This window comes from Chanodichthys erythropterus, chromosome 15, assembly GCF_024489055.1.
Source record: "Chanodichthys erythropterus isolate Z2021 chromosome 15, ASM2448905v1, whole genome shotgun sequence".
Lineage (NCBI taxonomy): Eukaryota > Metazoa > Chordata > Actinopteri > Cypriniformes > Xenocyprididae > Chanodichthys > Chanodichthys erythropterus.
In genome coordinates, this window is record NC_090235.1 from 14,206,744 (window position 1) to 14,228,294 (window position 21,551).

The 21,551-nt window shown below is 34.7% G+C and overlaps 1 protein-coding gene across 5 annotated transcripts in view; it reads right to left on the reverse strand.

Moving 5' to 3' along the window:
- Positions 1-21,551, reverse strand: part of akap9 (A kinase (PRKA) anchor protein 9) — an 89,645-nt gene that overhangs the window by 67,373 nt on the left and 721 nt on the right. For 3 of the 5 annotated variants that reach the window (XM_067411319.1, XM_067411318.1, XM_067411316.1), the window contains exons 2-6: positions 11,359-11,562; positions 5,374-5,418; positions 3,646-3,699; positions 1,715-1,891; positions 1,127-1,282 (exon numbers count right to left, since the gene is read on the reverse strand). In XM_067411319.1, the coding sequence (XP_067267420.1) occupies positions 1,127-1,282; positions 1,715-1,891; positions 3,646-3,699; positions 5,374-5,418; positions 11,359-11,562 (636 nt within the window). Of the gene's footprint in view, positions 1-1,126; positions 1,283-1,714; positions 1,892-3,645; positions 3,700-3,799; positions 3,835-5,373; positions 5,419-11,358; positions 11,563-21,551 lie in introns of those variants that run through there. The other 2 variants (XM_067411317.1, XM_067411320.1) reach the window with 2 other exon arrangements.

Below are 21,551 nucleotides of genomic sequence, written 5' to 3' on the forward strand. Positions count from 1 at the left end.
TTCGTTATAGCTATCATAATATTCATCGTTATATTTAGTTATATTTATTGTTATAATTATTCCTATAATTATCATTATAGCTATAGTCATAGTTATCATTATAGTTATTGAATAATTTTTTCGTTGTCATCATTATAATCATCGTTAGAATTTTCATTAAAGTTATCATAGTAGTTATAATTATCATTATAGCTATAGTTATAGTTATCATTATAGTTATTGTAATAATTAGTAGATATCGTTATAGTTATTGTCATTGTCATTATAGTCTTCATTAAAGTTATCGTTATCATTAAAATTAGCATTAATATTATAGTTATCTTTTTTCGTTATAGCTATCATAATATTCATCATTATAGTTAGTTATTAGTTATAGTTATTTTTTTAACGTTTTTCGTTGTTATTGATATAATCACCATTATAATTATCACAGTTATCACAGTAGTTATAGTTATTGTTATAGTTATTACAGTTATCAATTATAGTTATCAATTTAGTCTTCATTAAAATTATCGTTATAGTTATTGATGTAGTTATTTTTATAATTATCATTATAATCTTCATTACAGTTTATTGTCATAATTATTACAGCCATCATATTTTCAATTGTGTTGACGCAATAGTAATATCAATAATACAAATAATAATATTAATAACGATAATGATGTTAATAATAATAACAATAGTAATGCAAAAAGATGGTGATGATTATAATATTTTGTGATGACGGCAACAGTAATATCAATAATAATAACAGTAATGATAATAATAGTTGCATAGTTGGTATAGTTATTGTTATAGTTATTAGTCTTCATTTCACTTATTGTTATAATTATTACACTCATAAATATAGTTACTGTTATAGTTATCTATGTAGTTATTTTTATAATTATCACTATAGTTATCATTATAGTCTTCATTATATTGTTAGAATTTTCATAACAATTATCAGTATAGTTACCGTTAGTTATTGTTATAGTTCCAATTGTAACACAGTCATAGTTTTATCGTTATAATAATAATCGTTACAGTTGAAGATTGTCACAGGCTGCTCTAAACAATCATTATAATGAGGTTTCTGTCCATGTAAAGAATCACGCAGAGACACTGACGGCACGTCTGATACCTGCTGGAACTGAATCTGGAGTTTCTGGCTTTGCTCCGTCAGTTGCAGAAACTCCCGCATCACTTCCTCCTTCTCCGTCCGCGCCTGCTGCATGTTGGCGGTGAGCTGCGTGATGATCTCATCCCTCTGTTTCAGCGCTTCCTCGAACTCCTGCAGCTGTGGACACACGTCACTTCAGAAAGCTTGGCCTTGTTTTATACAAGATCCAACATGGACACATAGCTAGTGACGTCTTGGTCGTTAGGTTTCGGACAGTTATGAAACATAATTAAAAACCTCCTCAGGTCTGGAACAGCAGGGGGCCGTCTTTATTTCAATAAAACACTTTTTCCTGCAGATTTACAAGACAGAAATTGACTTTCTTGGCAGCCTAATAGAGTCAATGTCAAGAAGAAAGATCATTAGTATTGTTGAAAGTCTCTGAGTCACACAGAGAAATAATCGAGGCTCTATGGAGTGTTACGTGATCAGCCATGAGCCTAATCACAGCGAGGTCACGTCAGTGTCACGCGTCCATCCATCCGTCTCCCACTCATCGAGCGTGACTCACGGCACAGCTCTTTAAAACACTGAAATCAGGACACGTACCTGCTGCACTCCTTCAGCTCCGAACGCAGCCCTCATCTCCTCCAGCTCACGGCTCAGCTCTTCCATGGCCATGTTCTTGGCAGCCAACTCGTCCTCCATGATCTGCGTTCGGCTCTGAGGACCGCCGCTCTGGAGGTCCGGCTCCATCTGCGCCTCAGACTGCTGGAGATCTTCTTCCTGCAGAGAGACCAGAACCAGAACAGAGTCAGAACCAGAACCAGGGCGCCATGAGCGCTCATTAAACATCCGGAGCTCGGTCAGGAGAATCTGGGAAACTTCTACTGAATCTCAGGATTATTATAGTTAATGTAAACATTTTCACTACTCGAAACTAAATAAACATTGATTGAAAAAAATAAATATATATATATATTATATATATATATATATATATATATATATATATATATATATATATATAAAAACATATTTTATATAGTAAATTTAATTATTACATTAAAAAGTACTTTTTAATTCATTACAAATTTTATAGTTATTATATTTAAAAAAAACTTATTTATTATTTATTTTAGTTATTTTATTTCAGCTTGTTTACTTTTTATTTAGAAATTATTAAATAAATGATTTAATAAATTATTACATTCTACATAAAATATAAATATCATTCAGTTAATTATTAAATCACCTAATTAATAAGCCTTTAAATTAATTAAATTAAATTAATACCTTTTATTTCATTTTAGTATTTGTTTGTGCTCGTTTTATTTAAAATAAAATGACATGAACTCAAAACAATAATGCTAAAAATTAAAAATAAGCACAAACAAATGCTAAAATGCAAAAAAAAAAAGTAAATTTAGTTTTATTTGGTGATTTAATAATTAAATGAATGATTTTTGTTTTAATAATTTAATGATTTATTTAATAATTTATTTAAACATTTATTTAATCATTTAATTTTGAGTAATTTGGCCCTCCATATTGATGTACTAAAAGAACTAAAACTAAAACTGAAATAAAAATTACTAAAATCTATAAAAAATGACAAAACGGAAAACAAAATTACTAAATTGTTCATTTAAATTAAAATAAAAAATGGAAATAGAAAAATACAAATTAATTCCAAATAAAAAAATACAAATGTACTAATACTAAATATATAATTAATAATACATTAATTACTTAATAACTAATTAATAACTAAATATTATTATTAATAAATAATAAATATTTAAAATAAAAAGTATAATACTGTCTTAATTATACCAAAATAACACTGCCGATTTCTCTTTTCTCTATTCTTTTTCCTTTCTGTCGATAATTTTAGGCCGTGTGTCCACCAACAAAACGTTATTTTTCCAATAGTTTTCAATAGGAGCGTCACGTGTTTAAAAAGCATCTATTTCATGTTGAAGAGTTTGGGTTAAACACAGCGCTCATCACTGTCACTTTTAATCCAGCTGTCCAATCACAGTGGAGGAGGGGCGGGGCAAATACCACACCGACTAATTGCCACGTCCGGATTGTACGACAGCTACAAACGACTACAAAAACATAAATAAAAACAAAATAAAATCATTGGAAAGAGCTAGAGCAAGTACTTTACATTGCATGGACTTTTTTTTTATATTCAGTGAAATCAGATGCTTGTAATGCGGATATTCTGAAATATGCAAGCTGTTTTCAGAAGAGCGTCCGCCGCTTTGGTGGACACGCGGCCTTCGTCCCTGTACAAGCTGAACGTCTCTCTTATATAAGCAGCTCTTCACACGCTCCCTCCACCGATATAATATACACCCAACAAATGCCAAGCAGATGCATGAGTTCAGTGAGTGCGGTTAAAATGCCACAGAGCGGCCTCTGCATTAGCATATATTCACAGCAGCTGAGGCTCGGAGATGAAGGAGAGGTTAGTGCGTTAGGAGGAAGAAGCAGCGCTGAGGGAGGAGAGAGAGAGGGAACTACTGTACCCCGATCTCACAGGAGGGCACATCACTCTCTGTCCTCTCGTGGAAACCATTTACCTGTCAGTTCACAACATGACACATGAAACATCGCTCTAATGACAACATCTGCAGAAACACAACGCACGTTTGCACAACATACACAATTACAGCATGTTACCTGCTCAATTTCACAAAAACATGACAGAATTTACTCTAAAACAAAAGAGAAAAACAATTATTTGTCACACCAAGAAAATAAAACTTATATTTTTTTATTTCCATGATAATTAACCACATTTACCCTCCAAATATTGTAATATGTCAGGTGTTTTATTTTTGAGTTGTTCTGTAGTTCTCATTATTCTCAATGTTGATTCTTATTAGATTCAGTATTTTCCTGTATCCATTGTTTCTATAATACAATGATTTATTTAATTTTATCAATTTTATTTAGTCTTATTTTAATGTTTATTTATTTCTATATTTGTACTTTTTCAAGAAAAAGTCAATACAACAAATACAATAATATATTTAGCTAAATGCTAATTAACCATTTATTGAAAATAATGTCACAGTCCAACAAATCTTAATATACAAAATAAAAACAATACATAGCTAACTAACTCTAGTTAAGTTTTGCACAGATAATTGGAGAAAATGTGCTTATAAAAATAAAATAATAAATAAATATTTTTTTGTATTAATTGAGAAATGTGCTTAATAAATAAATAAATAAATAAATAGTTTGTTGTGTTGATATTAGACAAAATAAATTAATAAAGCTTTTGCATTAATAATTGAGGAGAAATGTGTAAAAAATAAATAAAAAGAAAATAATATAAAAGAAAAGAAAATAAATAGTTTGCTGTAATGATATTTGGAGAAAATGTGCTTAAAGAAAATAAATAAATAATAAATAAATACATTTTTTGTATTAATAACTGAGGAGAAATGTGCTTAAAATAAATAATAAAATAAAATAAATAAATAGTTTTTTGTATTGATATTTTGAGAAAATAAAGAAAATAAATAATAAATAATTTAACTAATACAGTTTTTCATTAATAATTGAGGAGAAATGTGCTTAAAAAATAAATAAAAAGAAAAGAAAAATAAACAGTTTTTGTATTGATAATTGAGGACGTGCTTACAGTCCTTAACAAATATAAATAAATTAATGAATAACAATAATTTTTGTAATGATAATTGGAGGAAAAATGTGCTTAACGAACATAAATAAATAAATGCATAAATAAATAATTGGAGGAGAAACATGGTTAATGAAAATAAATAAATAAAAGGAACAGCTTTTGTGTTGATAACTGGAGGAAATTTGCTTAAATAAGTTAATTAATTAGAACAGAACAGCATTATTCATTATACACTGCGGTTAAATGTGTCAGGACATTCTTGACCGGGTTATCTGGTAATGGATTGAGCAGTTTCCTGTCAGTCACTGATCTCTGTAGTGAAGCAACAGCAGCGCCGCTGTGAAACTTTGCTCTCCTCGAGGTCAGTCAGAAATTTCAGGCAGGATTTTTAAGACTTCACTGCCTGGCAACCAGCAGGTCACATGATGCACTGAGCACGAGAGGAGCAAACGGTGAAGGTTTCTGGATTCTCTTTTGTGCTGCATCACAAACCATCCACAAGCACAGTTACATTCCCATGAGTCATTAAGAAAACAAAACTCCAGCCGTGACTCACTTCGCTCAAACCTGAGAATAACAACACGTGTCTAATGGACCTTACCTCAGAAGAACAGTCTTCAGCCGTCGTCGAGACTTCACTCTCGGGCTGAAAAAAGAAAACAAAATGAGGTCGCGTGTGCAATTAATTTCACATAATTGAGTCTTCAGTGTTACTGGGTCACTAATCAAGACCGACACGGTTTTAAAAAATAACCATCTTGAGATGAAAGCAAAGGGTCGCTGTATGTGTAAGAACACACCATATCAGATCCTCAGCGCCTTACTTATAAAAGCATGACTGACGGCCCGTTGTTCTCGTTTCCTTCAGTTCCGGCTCTTTTGTGAGGATCACGGCTAATTACACTGATGCATGAACGTCTGACCTACATCCAGTTTAATCTAGAGACGCGTCCACCTCAGAGTAACACAACTGAACAGATATACACTGATACTGCAAACATTCATCAATGAAAGGTAGAACAGTTACAGCAGATCATCTAGTATATGTGTTTAATGATGTTAATGACTAACGGTGGACTGATAGAGGTAAGAGAGTGGAGTGATGATGGATGATGTGGTTTAATATAAATCTGGCAGTTTCATTGGTTATATACACTCCCGGTCAAACATTTGGAATAGTTAAGATTTACACAAAAAAATGAACTGTTTTCAACATTGATAATAATCATAAATGTTTCTTGAGCAGCAGATCAGCATATTAGAATGATTTCTGAAGGATCATGTGACACTGAAGACTGGAGTAATGATGCTGAAAATTCAGCTTTGATCACAGGAATAAATTACACTTTACTGTATATTCACATAGAAAACAGCTGATTTACAACATTTTCTGTATATTTGATCAAATAAATGCAGTGTTGGTAAGCAGAAGAAACATCTTTCAAAAACATAAAAAAAATCTTAAATTACTTAAAATACTAGGTGGGCATCATCTGAATTTTAACGATTCCGCACTCTAGAAATAAAATATACATTACAAATACTGCTAAAAATGTTATTCAGTCACAGAGTGAATTTTCTCTGTCTTGTTGTTTGATTAACATTATTATAGAGACGGCAGCAGGAATATTAGGCTGCTGTCACTTTACCATAACCAACTGTGTTTACGAGAATATTTTGACATATTTTTGTGTATATTTGTCCGTTCAAGTGCAAAAAGATGTGAAAGAGAACTCAGTTCAGTATCGCGCAGTATTCAGTATGAGAGGCGGCTTTCTGTGTGCTTGTTTTAGATGTTTGTCCAGCACAGAAAACAGAGCGCGGGTCTTCTTGCGCTTGAATGGTTTACACATTTATTAATGGTTAAGTCATATTAAAATGCACACAAAGGTGTCGGTAAAACAAATAGAAATATTTTAATTTTATAATACACATCCAATTCCTGACCTTCCGTATCATAATCAAGAATTGGAATCATTGTTTTATTTTTACCAAATTCCGTTTTTTCCGTTTTAATTTTCCTGAATTCGTTTTTTTTTTTTGGACTCCATTTTAAAGGTTAAATTACATTTTTTTTTTTTTTTTTTTTTACAATTTAACAACAATTTATTAAAAGTTTAACAAAACTTTATTTTTCTCGAATTCCTAGTTATTTTTACCAGATTCTGTGTTTTCTGTTTTAAGTTTTCGAATTGCATTTTAATGGTTTAATTCAATTTTTTAATAATAATAATAATAATCAAAAAGCATATCTAATTAAATTAATTCATAAAAACAACAAAATGTATTATTTTTTATTCTAATTTTTTTATGTAATTTCTATGATTAAAATTAATTTAATTTATATGACATTAAACAAACTTAAAGCTTAACTGTTAAAATTGAAACATGGAAGAAAACTTGTCATTAATCCTTAAAAAATAAAGTTAATAATTTATTATTATTATTATTATTATTAGTGTTAGTATTATTATTACATTGAGACATAGCTAAATTCTACTGTACAACAATAATATTTCTGTCACAATTTCTTCAAGTTAAACTGAACTTTTATTTTGACAGGTTGCAGTGAAGACCTTTGAGCTTGTGTGTTTATGATATGTTGATAGTTTTTCTCAAATGAAATAGTAAAAAGCTCATGAAGTGACTCTCAGAGCGGCTCTGGAGATGAAGTTCATGTGTTCATGTCCTCATATAGTGAGATGACAGAGGCTGAAAACACTGCGAGCATCACGTGTGCTTCAGTGTGTGTGTGTATTAGAATAGTATTCTTCCAGTTTAATATTACACACACTAGTCTATATCTCGATCTGATTTAAGTTATACAATCTGCATTATACAGTAAATTGAGGTTTTATGGCTGGATTCCACGATTCCATCCATGTTTTCTGCATCACTGAAATCACAAGGCCCTAAATATACTAGTTAAGAGTGTCAAGTAACGTTCAGCAGACTTAAACCCATCAGACATGCTCATTCACGATAGTTTAAGTTCTCCTGTGTGCTTTTACTCTGTCAGATTTCAGCACAATCACAAGTGTTGTTTCCACGGCAACAGCTGCAGGAGGAAGTTACACGGCCACTTCAAACTTTGCCGTGGTAATTTAAATGTAAACGTGTGTCAACTACATATTCCACTATTTTTCCCCTTGGAAAGATGTGGAAACGGTGCAGTCGGTGTTACATAAGTGAGCTGAACCAGAGGGGTCTTGTAAGGCTGCGTCTGTGATTAAAGCAGATCGTTTTTTAATTCAAACAAAGAGATTGAGCATAACCACACAGACGGAGGTGAATCAGCGTTAGTTTCCTGGAGAAACCTCTGTTGATAAAGAGCACGGATGCATTCAGAGCGGAGAGAGAGAGGAGCGCTGCTATTCTGCTGCAAGGACACCACAATCACACACACACACACACACACTTGCACAAACAAACATACACACAGGCTGCTTAACCAGTTCAAACGCAGTTGTCTGTTGCCTGGGCAACCACTAATTTCACACTCATCTATAACTACAAATACAGCCTAAACCTGCCAGGCTTTAAAAACATCTACGCATTTATAATCTCATTCATTTATCAAAAGAAAAGAGCTGCAAACAAAAACCTTCTTTGAATATAGGGCTGTCAATAGATTAACATTTTTAATCACGATTAATCACACCCTTTTTGTGCGATTAATCACATTTAATTGCACACTTATCATGAAATTAGGAAGGAACTATTTATTTTCATAACGATTCCCACAAAACTTCATTTCCTGAAAGCTTTTTTCAAGGTAAATTTAGATTTCTTTCCAAAAAAGGACACGAAATAACCAAATGATATAAGGTCTCCATATAATTCATAAATTTATGCACACCAAAGCACGTCACCACAATCGTCTTCACCTCGATGTTCATTCATCAAAACTTTACTAGCGAGACGCTGGTTTGCTTTATGCAGCCGAGAAACGTAGTTCACGTATCACCTGACCGTACAGCAGCTGATGTTCAGTCTGTATTTCACACAGCGTGAGGACTAGCGCTCTTCAGAAACAATCACAGAATATGATTGTGTTTTAAATTTGCATACGTCAACGCATTAACATTGACAGCCCTAATGTTTACATATATGTCGTATATATGTATAATCATGTCGTCTGATAAAATTCTCTACACAGCAGAGCATGTGAGTGAAAAAGTTTAGTTTCATATTTATCTTTAAATATTATAATGTTATATTTTTATTTAATCTATGTTGATTATACAAAGTGAACAGCATGAGTAAGATAGAATAGCTACATCATAAGATGCGCAATATATCGGGAGACATGATTTTGACCACTTCATTAAGTTTTGTTTTATAGAAAGCCTTTCGTTAAAGTGATTTTTGTTTTGTATAAATTGTATCTTAATTTTAATCAATATTTCATCAACCAATTGCCTGGTTTTAATAATTATAGAAGCAAATAAAGCAGACAATATAATGGAGGCGCCGGCGCGATCACTTGAACTGGAGCTCGATAAATGAACCGACATGACACTTGCCTCACAGACATGAGAAATATATCTATAGAAAGCTTGAAATGAAAATAATTCAAAACAAAAATAAATCGGCTACTCTCTGATTATGTAATCCGTATGAAATGTGCATTTAAAATGCAGATAGAGACGTTTTGAATGATTTAACATGAAGAGAATTAACACCATATGGTTTGTCTGTGTTCAAGCCATCTTGTTTATTTTCATAAGGATAATGAATATTTATAATGCTATGCATAGCCCTTTATCACTATATATTATACTATAAAATAATATAATTTCTGCCTCTACATAAAATCACATAATATGGTCTTTAAAATGTGCATCAGAAAGTCTTTTCAGTTCTTCGGGAAACATTCAGGCAGTGTTTTTTACTCCAGCTTGAAATCAGACTAAATGCTTGTCTTCCATCATAAAAATTTGCTAAAGACGAGAATGCAAAAATTTAAAATAATTTTGTTTATCAGAATCTGATTACCCTTAATTGTAGTTGTTGTATGCAATGGTGTGATTCATTGGCTTAAAAAAAGATAAAGATGAATTTGACTGCTAACAGTTTCAAGATTTTTATAGATATCGCGATATATCGATATTAGAGCTGTCAAATGATTAATCGCGATTAAATCGCATACAAAAATAAAAGTCTAGTAATGTGTGTAAAAAATATGTATGTATAAATACACTCAAATGTATATATTTAAGAGAAATATGTTATTTATGTACAAAAAATGTTTTTATATATAATATAAATTATATAAAAATATAAATAAATACATATACTTGTAAATATTTCTCAAATATATATACATGGATGTGTTTGTATTTATATATACATAATAATTACACACAGTACACCCACATATTTTAGGCAAACTCAAACTTTTATTTTGTATGCGATTAATCGTGATTAATTGTTTGACAGCCCTAATCGATATCGTGAATTCTTTTGGACACGATAACCGTGGTGTGGAAAAGTTTGGACCAATGGTCTATCATAAGAATCTTTCGGATTCTTTTATTGATTTATTAAGTGATTATTAACCTGATTTATTAAGTGACTCATTACATTCCACATCTCTGTGAACAAATGATTCCTATGAACAGATTCTTTTTAACGAATTGGTCAAAAAGACTCACAAACGCACAAGTCACCAACGCTGTGCCCAAAATCAAATACTTCCCTACTAAGTAGTATGTGGGTAACCAAACAGTTGAAGGTAGCTATTGACAATAAACATAGTATTTTTTCTTCATACTATGGAAGTCAATGGCTATTGTCAACTGTTACAGTCATTCTTCGAGATATCTTCTGTGTTTAGTAGAAGAAATAAACTCACACAGGTTTGGAATAACGTGAAGGCGAGTGATGACAGAATTGAAATTTTTGAGTGAACTATCCCTTTAAGTTTACTGTAAAGCAAATGTATTGTACTGGACTGTATTTTTTATAAAAATTATATATTTCCCAAAATAATTAGGATAAAATCACATGTGTCTAACCAATTTTTATCACAAAAATTGAGGTTCCTGTGAGATTTTGTATAGGCCACTTGTTTAGGCCTTCCATTAAATTTATTTGATGCGTTCTCCTGTCAAAAATTAATATAACAAAACATTTCTTTCAGAATATCACTTCTATCACAAAACAGTCACCAAATACAGCAGCTTGAGCCTCAGATCTTTCCAACAATATGTGTTTTGTCAAGATTAGAAAAAGGTTTGATTCTAAAATAGTGCAGTAAATTTTGTAATATGAAACATGACTCCGCCCACTAGGGGGAGGGGCCTGCTAAAAAGGTGTAAAGTACTGTTTCCATGGTAACACAATGTCAAATTTCAAAACTGAATGAATTTTGAGTGTTTAAGCTTTCGAATGATACCTAATTTATGATGATTACTAACACTTTTTAAACAACACGTAAAAACAAAGTATGCAAATAAAAACGTATGTGTATTAAAGTACGACAAAACGGCCCATGTCATGTAAACATCTTAATGTGAGTGGTACATAACTGAATATTTGTAATAATAAAGTATTGGCGTACATGTGAAACGGCTCTGCTCACCTCTATGGTGTACGTCTGGTCATGTGTGACGGTTTCTCCGCTGCGGAGAGTTTTTGAGAGGGAAAACACGGTGTTCTGATCTCCCTTCGGCTCCTCTCCCGCATTCCTGCTCTGCTCCTCTACGTCCGATTCAGGCTTCTTCTTCTTCTTCTTCTGCTTCTTCTGGCCATCGGATTGAGCTTTCCTCTGCCGGTACTCAGCCAGCTGGAAGAGACCAGACACAAACACACACACTTATGAGCGAACGCGTGGAGAAACGACAGTCTGTGAATCTACAAAAACCAGTAAAAAGACCCACGGTGAAGCGACACAGTTTGGTGAAGTTGAGCCGAATCATGACCACTGAAACATCAACACTGTCACCTTCCTGCGTTCTGCCATCGCAAATCCTTGAACTTTGCTTTAACAGGATTAGCAGCACAGACGTGCATTAAGACTGACATCTGTTTCATCAATATGCACACGCATACGGTGACATGTCTCTGTTTGTCATTCATTTGATCCATAAATCATCTTCAGCAAGGAATGAGAGCTCTCGAGATCATAAACATGAACATCATGATCAAGTGATTTCTGTGCTTGTGGTGAACAGGATCAGGACTTCAGGCACTAGAGTTTGTGGGTTAATACCTGAGCGGCTCACCTGGTTACGTTTATTGACCCAAATGCAGAAACTGCTTCTTTTTTTTTCAGTTCCTGTCTCTATGAAGCCCCTCCTTCTGAAAAGCACAATGTGCTCTGATTGGTCGGCTGGAGCAGTGTGTTGTGATTGGTGTTTGGGAAATGTCCCGCCCCTTACCATAACCACCAGTTTCAACGCACTACTAACTAACTCAACCAGGCCCCGCCCCTTTATTCTGCATATGAATTATTTAAATGAGGAATATTGTGAAGAAAACTCAAGATGGAGTTCAGAAACACTGATATAGAGAAGAACTGGAGCTTTGCAGAGATTTTTCATGATCAAACACCAACATTACAGACTTAAGAAAGATGAACGTGGAAAAAAGCAGAATAGGAGCCCTTTAAATAACCTTTTATATTCATAAATACAGCACATTACAGATGTATAATGAGTTGCATGTCATTTCATAAGGTTTAACGCATATGGCTAATCAGAACAACTGACAGACACAGAATTATGGCATCTGTGATCAAATACACCAGAACATGGCACAAAACCAGCAGCTGGGAGAGAAAGAAGTGGCCACCTGTCTGCACACACACACACACACACACACACACACACACACACACACACACACACACACACACACACACACACACACAGCTGTCTGTACATACACTCTCTCTCACACACACTCACACACTCTCTCTCTCTCACACACACACCTGTCTGCACACAAACACACACACAGCTGTTGTGCGAGAGCAGCAGTAACACGTCTCACTATTTTCAGAGACTCTTATAACAAGAAATACGACATCATGTACATTTTATTGCACTTTTATTTATTGATTTATTTATTTTCATATTCCATGAAATATTTAAATATTTAATTATATAGTAATTTAATTTAGTCACTTAAATCAACAGTACTTATGAAGAAAATAATGTCTGTTTTCGCATTAAAAAAAAAGTACTGAAATCTACTGATGAACTCATTCATAAATTAATGCCATAATTTGTTATAGTTCTATAAAGTACTTATAAATCTTCCCCTCTATAACAGCTGAACATTTCAGGCTGGATCAGAACATGAACAGCGCGTTGACATTTTACCCAGAAACCCCCTCTCAAATGCTCAAGAACATGAGTGAGAAACACATTTCACATTTCCCAGAAAACCTCTTAACGCCCGAGCCGAAATACAGCCGATTTTTAAAAAAAAAGTCTCTTTTGCTGTTACTATGGCGACGGAGCAGGAATCCCGCATGCGGCTTTTACATTATTTATGTAAACAAGCAAAAAGAGCGTTCAGACTAATGTGCGTCCATTACAGAAAATGAACACTAATGAGTGGAGAGGGAGAGTCTGAACACACGCTCACAGAACTGACCCCAGATCAGAGCTGCGCTAGTGTCTAGGATACAGCAAAGACTCCTGGGAAAGTTCAACCTGAGAAACAAAACAGCTTCACAAAGACCGGCTGCTGTAAAAACACCCGGTGAAGGAGAACGGGCAATAAATCCAGCAGCTCACAGACGACACGCAGATTAAACTCATGCAGTACTGACATTTACAGAGACCAAACTATGATGGACGATATTATAGATCTGCTGATTTGCTTGGCAGTTTTATTTAACCCAAATTTCGTTTAAAAATGACTGTATGTCTGGCTTAAAATGAACCCAAAATAGGTTGGAAATTAAAAATCAGACACAATTACTAGAGGAAACAATAATAATCAAAAGATGGACATTTATTAGTAAGCAATTTAATAAATGTTCATTGTTTAATTATTTTTAAACAAGAGTTGAATGAAATAAAACTACCCAGCAGGTTGGGCAAACATTTAACCCAACTGCTGGGTTAAAACGACCCAATTCATTAGGTTAAAACAACCCAATCAGCTGGGTCAAAACAACCCAATTTATTAGGTTAAAACAACCCAATCAGCTGGGTCAAAACAACCCAATTCTAGGGCTGCACGATTAATCGCATGCTATTCTCACACGCATTTCGTCAGTAAAGCCGGTTCCCTGATTACGGCTAAATCGCCATCACCTGTTTTTAAACGGAGCGCCTTTTAATAGACAGAGCCGTAGATCACTGAAAAGCCACGCAATATCGTGTTCATATCGCAGATGAATCGCCTGCGATAATGAACGCGATATTGCGTGGCTTGTCCGTGATCTACGGCTCTGTCTATTAAAAGGCGCTCCGTTTAAAAACAGGTGATGGCGATTTAGCGGTAATCAGGGAACCGGCTTTACTGACGAAATGCGTGTGAGAATAGCATGCGATTAATCGTGCAGCCCTACCCAATTCATTAGGTTAAAACAACCCAATCAGCTGGGTCAAAACAACCCAATTCATTAGGTTAAAACAACCCAATCAGCTGGGTCAAAACAACCCAATTCATTAGGCTAAAACAACCCAACTGCTGGGTTAAAACAACCCAATGCATTAGGGTAAAACAACCCAACTGCTGGGTTTGTCCATTTATAATCCAACTTGGGTTGTTTTTAACCCAGCAATTTTAACACAATATTATTTTTATTTCAGAAAGCAAAACCAAATATGTCCTGACACTAATTCGATAATGCTTTACAGTAAGGTCTCATTTGTTAATATTGAAGTATTAACCAACACTTTTTATTAATCAGTGTAAATGTTAGTTACTATAAAACAAAGTTGTTCATTGTTTGTTCATGTTAGTTCACAGTGCATTAACTAATGTTACTTTTAAAAATCTATTAGTAATTCATATTAGGTTAATAAATGCATTATTGTTCAACAAATGAAGCATTATTGTAAAGTGTTTCCTCCGATTCTATTATTGGCCTAATCAGACTGATTGCAGTGATAGAAAATGTACAATATAACTGATGTCGATTATACTGGTGAGGAAAAGTCCATTTCTATGAGTCTCAGAGTAAAACCCAAGAAAGCAATAGCAGGAGCCGGAAGCCAAGCAATGGCACAGCTTGAAATTACATTTAATTTGTTTTTCCCCACGAAGGCTGGCATTAATCTCAGGGTTATCTAACCAGCGTCTCCTGCTGACTCCCGCTTGGCCTCTTTGGGAAGACTGGGTGAAATGAAGGTCTGCTGTTACTTCAACCCAGCTAATTTCTGCTGCTTCATGTGAACTTCACCACTAGGATCTGTATGATGCTCAAATCATATATGTACTATACACACATGCCAAACAATTACTGACAACAGATAACGAGGATCAGAACAAGGTCACACAAACACTGGGTGCGTGCGCTGCTGTTAATTAAGATCATGATAGCGAGCGTGTAGGAGGCATTTAATTATGCAGGCCGCTTCAGTTTTATTGTAATATCTCTAGAGTGACACTGACTGTGTTTATCGGCCAAGCCAATTATCCCAGCAGACTCCTGATCGGGATTAACAAAGGGTGTGTGTGTGCGTCTGAATACTCCAGGCCTGACCTCTTGTTAACCAGAGCTTTTAGCCTGCAATCACAGCATGCACACACGCACAAATTAAAGCCCTCAGATCTGGTGAAGGCAGAAAATGCTTCCATTGCATGCTGGGTTGGAACAATTGATTTTGCATAATGGAACGGACCTCGAGTTAAACAGGCAACTGGACTCATGGTTCAAGCATCCATTACCAGGCCTCCGTTCAGTCTAATCTAATGCACAGGTCTGATAGTTACTAAATTGTTCAGATGAAGGTCAGATCAACAGATATCAGGCATCAGATTTAGAGTTTTAGTTTGCATTTGCATGCATAGTCATTTCCTATGCACCAATTCTAGTCTTGCAACCGATGCACTAATGCAGCATTTGCATTTAGCGATGAGAAAAGACACTGAGTGTTCTCCAGTCGTGTTCCTGAGAGCGTCTGAAATGACACTGGCATGAAAACAGCATGTGCTGACAGCTGCTCTGAACGCCAACCGCTAGTGCAGCAAAACAAACAGCAGATCTGAGCCAAAGCCTGGCCGTCAGGGCATACGGACGGGCCGAACACATGAGCAGGGGTTCATGGGTCATCCGCAGAGTCCTTCGCTGCTCTGAAACAAAGATCCACACATGCAGAAACCCCTTTATCTGTCTTGTGCAAACATGACGTCAGTGCTGGAAAGATGAACTCACGTACTGCATTTAACACTGATGCATTTTGCAGACGCTTTTATTGCATTCAAGATATACAAATTATGAGTTCATGAATTGACTGGGAATTGAACCCAGGACCTTGCGTTGCTTGTGCAATGATCTCCTGCTTGAGTACAGTAGGGCCCTATGATTTCTGCGATGCAGAAAACACAGAAAAACCCGGAATTTATTGTATAACACAAAATTTGTCAAATATTTGATAAAAAAGTCAGTACAATTAAATCAAATTATGACTAGTGTCTCTGAATATTAAACTGCAAGAAGACTTTTTAAATATAAATCCTGCATGTTCTGTGTGAATGAATGGCGCAAATGCGTGACGCTCGCGGTGTTTTCAGCCTCTGCCGCTTCACTATATGAGGACATGAATGCATGAACTTCATCTCCAGAATCACTTCATCAGCATTTTACCGTTTCATCTGAGAAAAACTATCGTCCTATCATAAACATGCAAAAACTCAAAGGTCTTCACTGCAACCTGTCAAAATAAAAGTTTGGTTTAACTTGAAGAAATTGTGACAAATATATTATTGCTGTATAGTAGAATTTAGCTATGTCTCAATGTAATAATAATACTAACACTAATAATAGTAATTAGGGCTGACCGAGATGAGATTGTCACACGCATTTCGTCAGTAAAGCCGGTTCCCTGATTACCGCTAAATCACCTGCTTCAAATGGAGCGGCATTTAATAGACAGAGCCGTAGTTCACTGACAAGCTACGCAATATTGCGTTCATTATCAAAGGCGATTCATCTGCGATAATGAACATGATATTGCGTAGCTTGTCAGTGAACTACGGCTCTGTCTATTAAATGCCGCTCCATTTGAAAGCAGGTGATGGTGATTTAGCGGTAATCGGGGAACCGGCTTTACTGACGAAATGCGCGTGACAATCGCATGCGATATATCGGTCAGCCCTAATAATAATAATAAATTATTATTAAAAAAATTTATTTTTAAGGCATAATCACAATTTTTCTACCATGTCCATGTTTGAATTTTAACAGTAAAGCTCTGTTGTGCAGCACTTAGTTTAAAAAAAAAGTTTGATTAATATCTTAAGATTAAAAGATAAACTAAATTAATATTTTATGGCTTCTTTTGACTGCCAGAAAAATTTAAATACATAACACAATCTTTGAAAAAACAATAACATTTCATAGAAATGATTTTTATTTAGTTAATAAATTGTTGTTTTTATAAATTAAATGAATTAGACATGCTTTTTGATAATTAAATTTAAAATAAATGTAATTAAACCATTAAAATGGAATGCAAAAAACAGAATTTGCAAAAACAGAAAAATAAACAGAATTTGAGAAATGAAAAGAAAAAAGACAAGTATTTTATAGGGTCCTAAAAAAGTATTTTTTACTAAACTTTTAATATATTGTTGTTAAATTGTGTAAGTTTCATGATTTCAATTAATTAGACATGCTTTTTGATTACTAAAATTTAATTTATTAAACCAAAAAAAACCCCATTAAAATGTTAAAATGGAGATGTTAAAATGTTAAAAACATGTTAAAAGTCCCAAAAAAAAGTTAAAACGGGGAAAAAAAGAATCCAGATAAAAATTAAACAGGAAAAGATAGAATTTGGGAAAAAATAAAATGGATTTCATAGGGCCCTACTGTAGTACAGGAATACTAATGACGTGTTAAGATACTCTCTTCATTCATTCTTCACAAAAAAAAGACAGTTTTCACTTACAATGACAAGTCTACTGAACTGAATGCATGTCAAGATAAGGAGAATAATTGTAAACAATTTGGTCACGTGACTGAGCAATCACAGAGAACTCATCAAACTAGGTGTTTAAGACGTGCAAACCGCTATATCAGACATAAAAGCTTTAATATTTTACTGGATAAACACACAATCAGTCTGCAATGATTTCTTTCTGCTCCAAAGCAGCACAATTTTAAGAAACAAGTTTTTCTGCTTTTGTTCGCATTCACGATGTTTACAAAAGAAATTCTGAATCATTCTGAATCATCTCTTTCTATCACAAACGTCTTTATTCAGCGGCTCCTGACATTTACAAAGTAAATGTGAATGTTGTGCGGGGGGGTTTGCTGTACTAATCGACTAGTTAAAGCACCTACATTCACCTGAGAAAGTGTGAGAAATTAAAGTTAGATGTCAAGATGACATTTAGTTTGATTCAAGAATTCTAGCTCAATTTAACTCAGGTGTAAACCTGTAAACAATGCATGTAATGAGCAATTATCTCATTCAAAACAGGCCCACAGGGGGTTCACATCCACAATACTGAATGCATAAAATGGTGGAATTAAAAAAGTCTCTCTCAGTATTTAATTCAGCCCAAAAACAAACTAAATATCTCTCGCTCATACAACAGATATACAGGTAGATCTGGATGAGACCTGTGAGACGGCCGTCTGTTAGCGCTCTACAGGACATCAAGTAAACCTGTCAGCAGGAATTAGACAGACGCGTCTCTGGAGGTCGACACAAGTGACCTCGTTCACATATGTTCACTTCATAGGGAGCACCCCAGCACTGAGAGGTCACAATCTCGCCACTCCTTCAGACTCGGGGTATTTTTAGACTCGGGCAGAGAGGAATCAGCTCTATTTTTAAGATAACATGTCTCTGTTATCACGCCCTGAAGAGGCCAGTGTGTTAAGAAACAAGAATGTGAGGTCAGACGAGTGCTAGATCATTAGGGTTTATCAATACACTGATGCAACACCTAAAAAGCAAGGTGGTAAATCACAGATATGATGAAGTTTCCATTCTGTTGTTTTTTGAAGACGCTCTCTCGAGTGCTTAAGTTTGAAAATATAATTTTTGCATTGTAGTGAGTGTACTGTGAAAATTTGAAAACAATGACGCATGTTTTGTCATGTGACGAATATTGAACCCAGCCTACGTTTATACCCAGGGTCTTATGATTCCCAGAATCTAGTTAAAAAAATAAAGTTCAATTAATTAGACATGCTTTTTAAAGGTGCAGTAAGTGACTTCTGAGAAACGCTGTTGAAAGTGGATCGGACTGAGCACCAAAACACACTTGTAGCCAATCAGCAGAAAGGGGCGTATACATGCATGATGGGGGAGGTGCCTGTGTTGCATAGCGTCTTTGTGATTTTGGGGGCGGAGCTATCAAGATAGGGGTGTGATCTGTTTGGGTAGGGGTGTGTTTGGTGATTTCAAATATCCACAGCGTTTCTCAGAAATTGCTTACTGCACCTTTAATTGCTAAAATTTAATTTAACCATTAAAACTGAGTCAAAACAGATATTTTACTAAAATAAATGATCAAATAGTGTGAGAACATTATTATGTCTGGTCTCACCGTAACCTCTCAGCGAGCTTTTATTATGTTTTATGAATGCGCAGTAAGATTGTCCGATGTTTCAGTGTTGACGAGAATCTTTTAGATAATGCCTGAAAGCACTAGTGTGGACGGAGAGTGTTTTGAAATGTAAACAGCGTTTTCAAATGTATCTAAATGAATGTAGACGTAGTTTAATTATGTGTCAAGAGCTCTGAGCTCGGTCACGACACGCTCCAGCAGGTTATAGTGACCTGAAGTCTGTTGAGAGCGCTGTGCAATGCCAGGCATGGAGAGAGCCGGTTGAGCAATCGCTAGAAAATCCAGTCCCACAAGACCATCCACATGTTCCCAATCAACAGCAGAGAGTCTTCAATGACACAACTTCACCTGTTCATTCATCATGTGTTAATAAATGAGAGCTCACTGCATAATAAAGCACATAAAACACCCACAAAAACTCATTAAGAGTCATCGTGCCTTCACACGTTATCAGAAACATGATGGCAGAGGAGAGAACGACTGGAAAAAGTAGGAGATTTCTGATAGCACATGAAGGCAGCGTCACACTCTACAGTAAATGTGAAGTAATTCTCAGATATGATTTATAGGGAGGTAAATGACAGCTGTGAGGAAAATGTCAGATGAAACGGAATTAATATTTACTTAAACCTCAGATGAAATGACATCCTAAAGGTTACTGACAGCACTGAAGTGAATTTAGGATAAATATATAAATCTGAGGTAAATCTCAGAAATTAGCTATTCTGAGGTAAATGAAAGCAGTGAGGTGAATTTGAATCTGCCTCGTTTGTCAGTTTTTTATGACAGCAGTAAGGTAAATATGAGGTAAATGTGAGGTACATGACAGCTGTTGGCTGAATGTTTGTTAAATTCTGAGGTAAACTACAGCAGAAGTAAAGTTTAGGTAAATGTCAGACCAGAATTATACTCTGAGGTAAAACAGAGGTAAATAAATGGGTGTTAAATCACAAGTGACAGCTGTTTTCTGAGGTAAAAATGACAGCAGTGTGGTAAAATAGAGGTAAATATGAGGTAAATGGGTGTTAAATCACAAGTGACAGCTGTTTTCTGAGGTAAAAATGACAGCAGTGTGGTAAAATAAAGGTAAATATGATGTAAATGGGTGTTAAATCACAAGTGACAGCTGTTTTCTGACGTAAAAATGACAGCAGTGTGGTAAAATAAAGGTAAATATGATATAAATGGGTGTAAAATCACAAGTGACAGCTGTTTTCTGAGGTAAAAATGACAGCAGTGTGGTAAAATAGAGGTAAATATGAGGTAAATGGGTGTTAAATCACAAGTGTCAGTTGTTTTCTGAGGTAAAAATGACAGCAGTGTGGTAAAATAAAGGTAAATATGAGGTAAATGGGTGTAAAATCACAAGTGTCAGCTGTTTTCTGAGGTAAAAATGACAGCAGTGTGGTAAAATAAAGGTAAATATGATGTAAATGGGTGTAAAATCACAAGTGACAGCTGTTTTCTGAGGTAAAAATGACAGCAGTGTGGTAAAATAAAGGTAAATATGATGTAAATGGGTGTTAAATCACAAGTGACAGCTGTTTTCTGACGTAAAAATGACAGCAGTGTGGTAAAATAAAGGTAAATATGAGGTAAATGGGTGTTAAACCACAAGTGTCAGTTGTTTTCTGAGGTAAAAATGACAGCAGTGGTGTAAAATAGAGGTAAATACGAGGTAAATGGGTGTAAAATCACAAGTGTCAGCTGTTTTCTGAGGTAAAAATGACAGTAGTGTGGTAAAATATAGGTAAATATGAGGTAAATGGGTGTTAAAATCACAAGTATCAGTCATTTTCGGAGGTAAAAATGACAGCAGTGGTGTAAAATAGAGGTAAATACGAGGTAAATGGGTGTAAAACCACAAGTGTCAGCCGTTTTCTGAGGTAAAAATGACAGTAGTATGGTAAAATATAGGTAAATACGAGGTAAATGGGCGTTAAATCACAAGTGTCAGCTGTTTTCTGAGGTGAAAATGACAGCAGTGGTGTAAAATAAAGGCAAATACGAGTTAAATGGGTGTTAAATCACAAGTGTCAGCTGTTTTCTGAGGTGAAAATGACA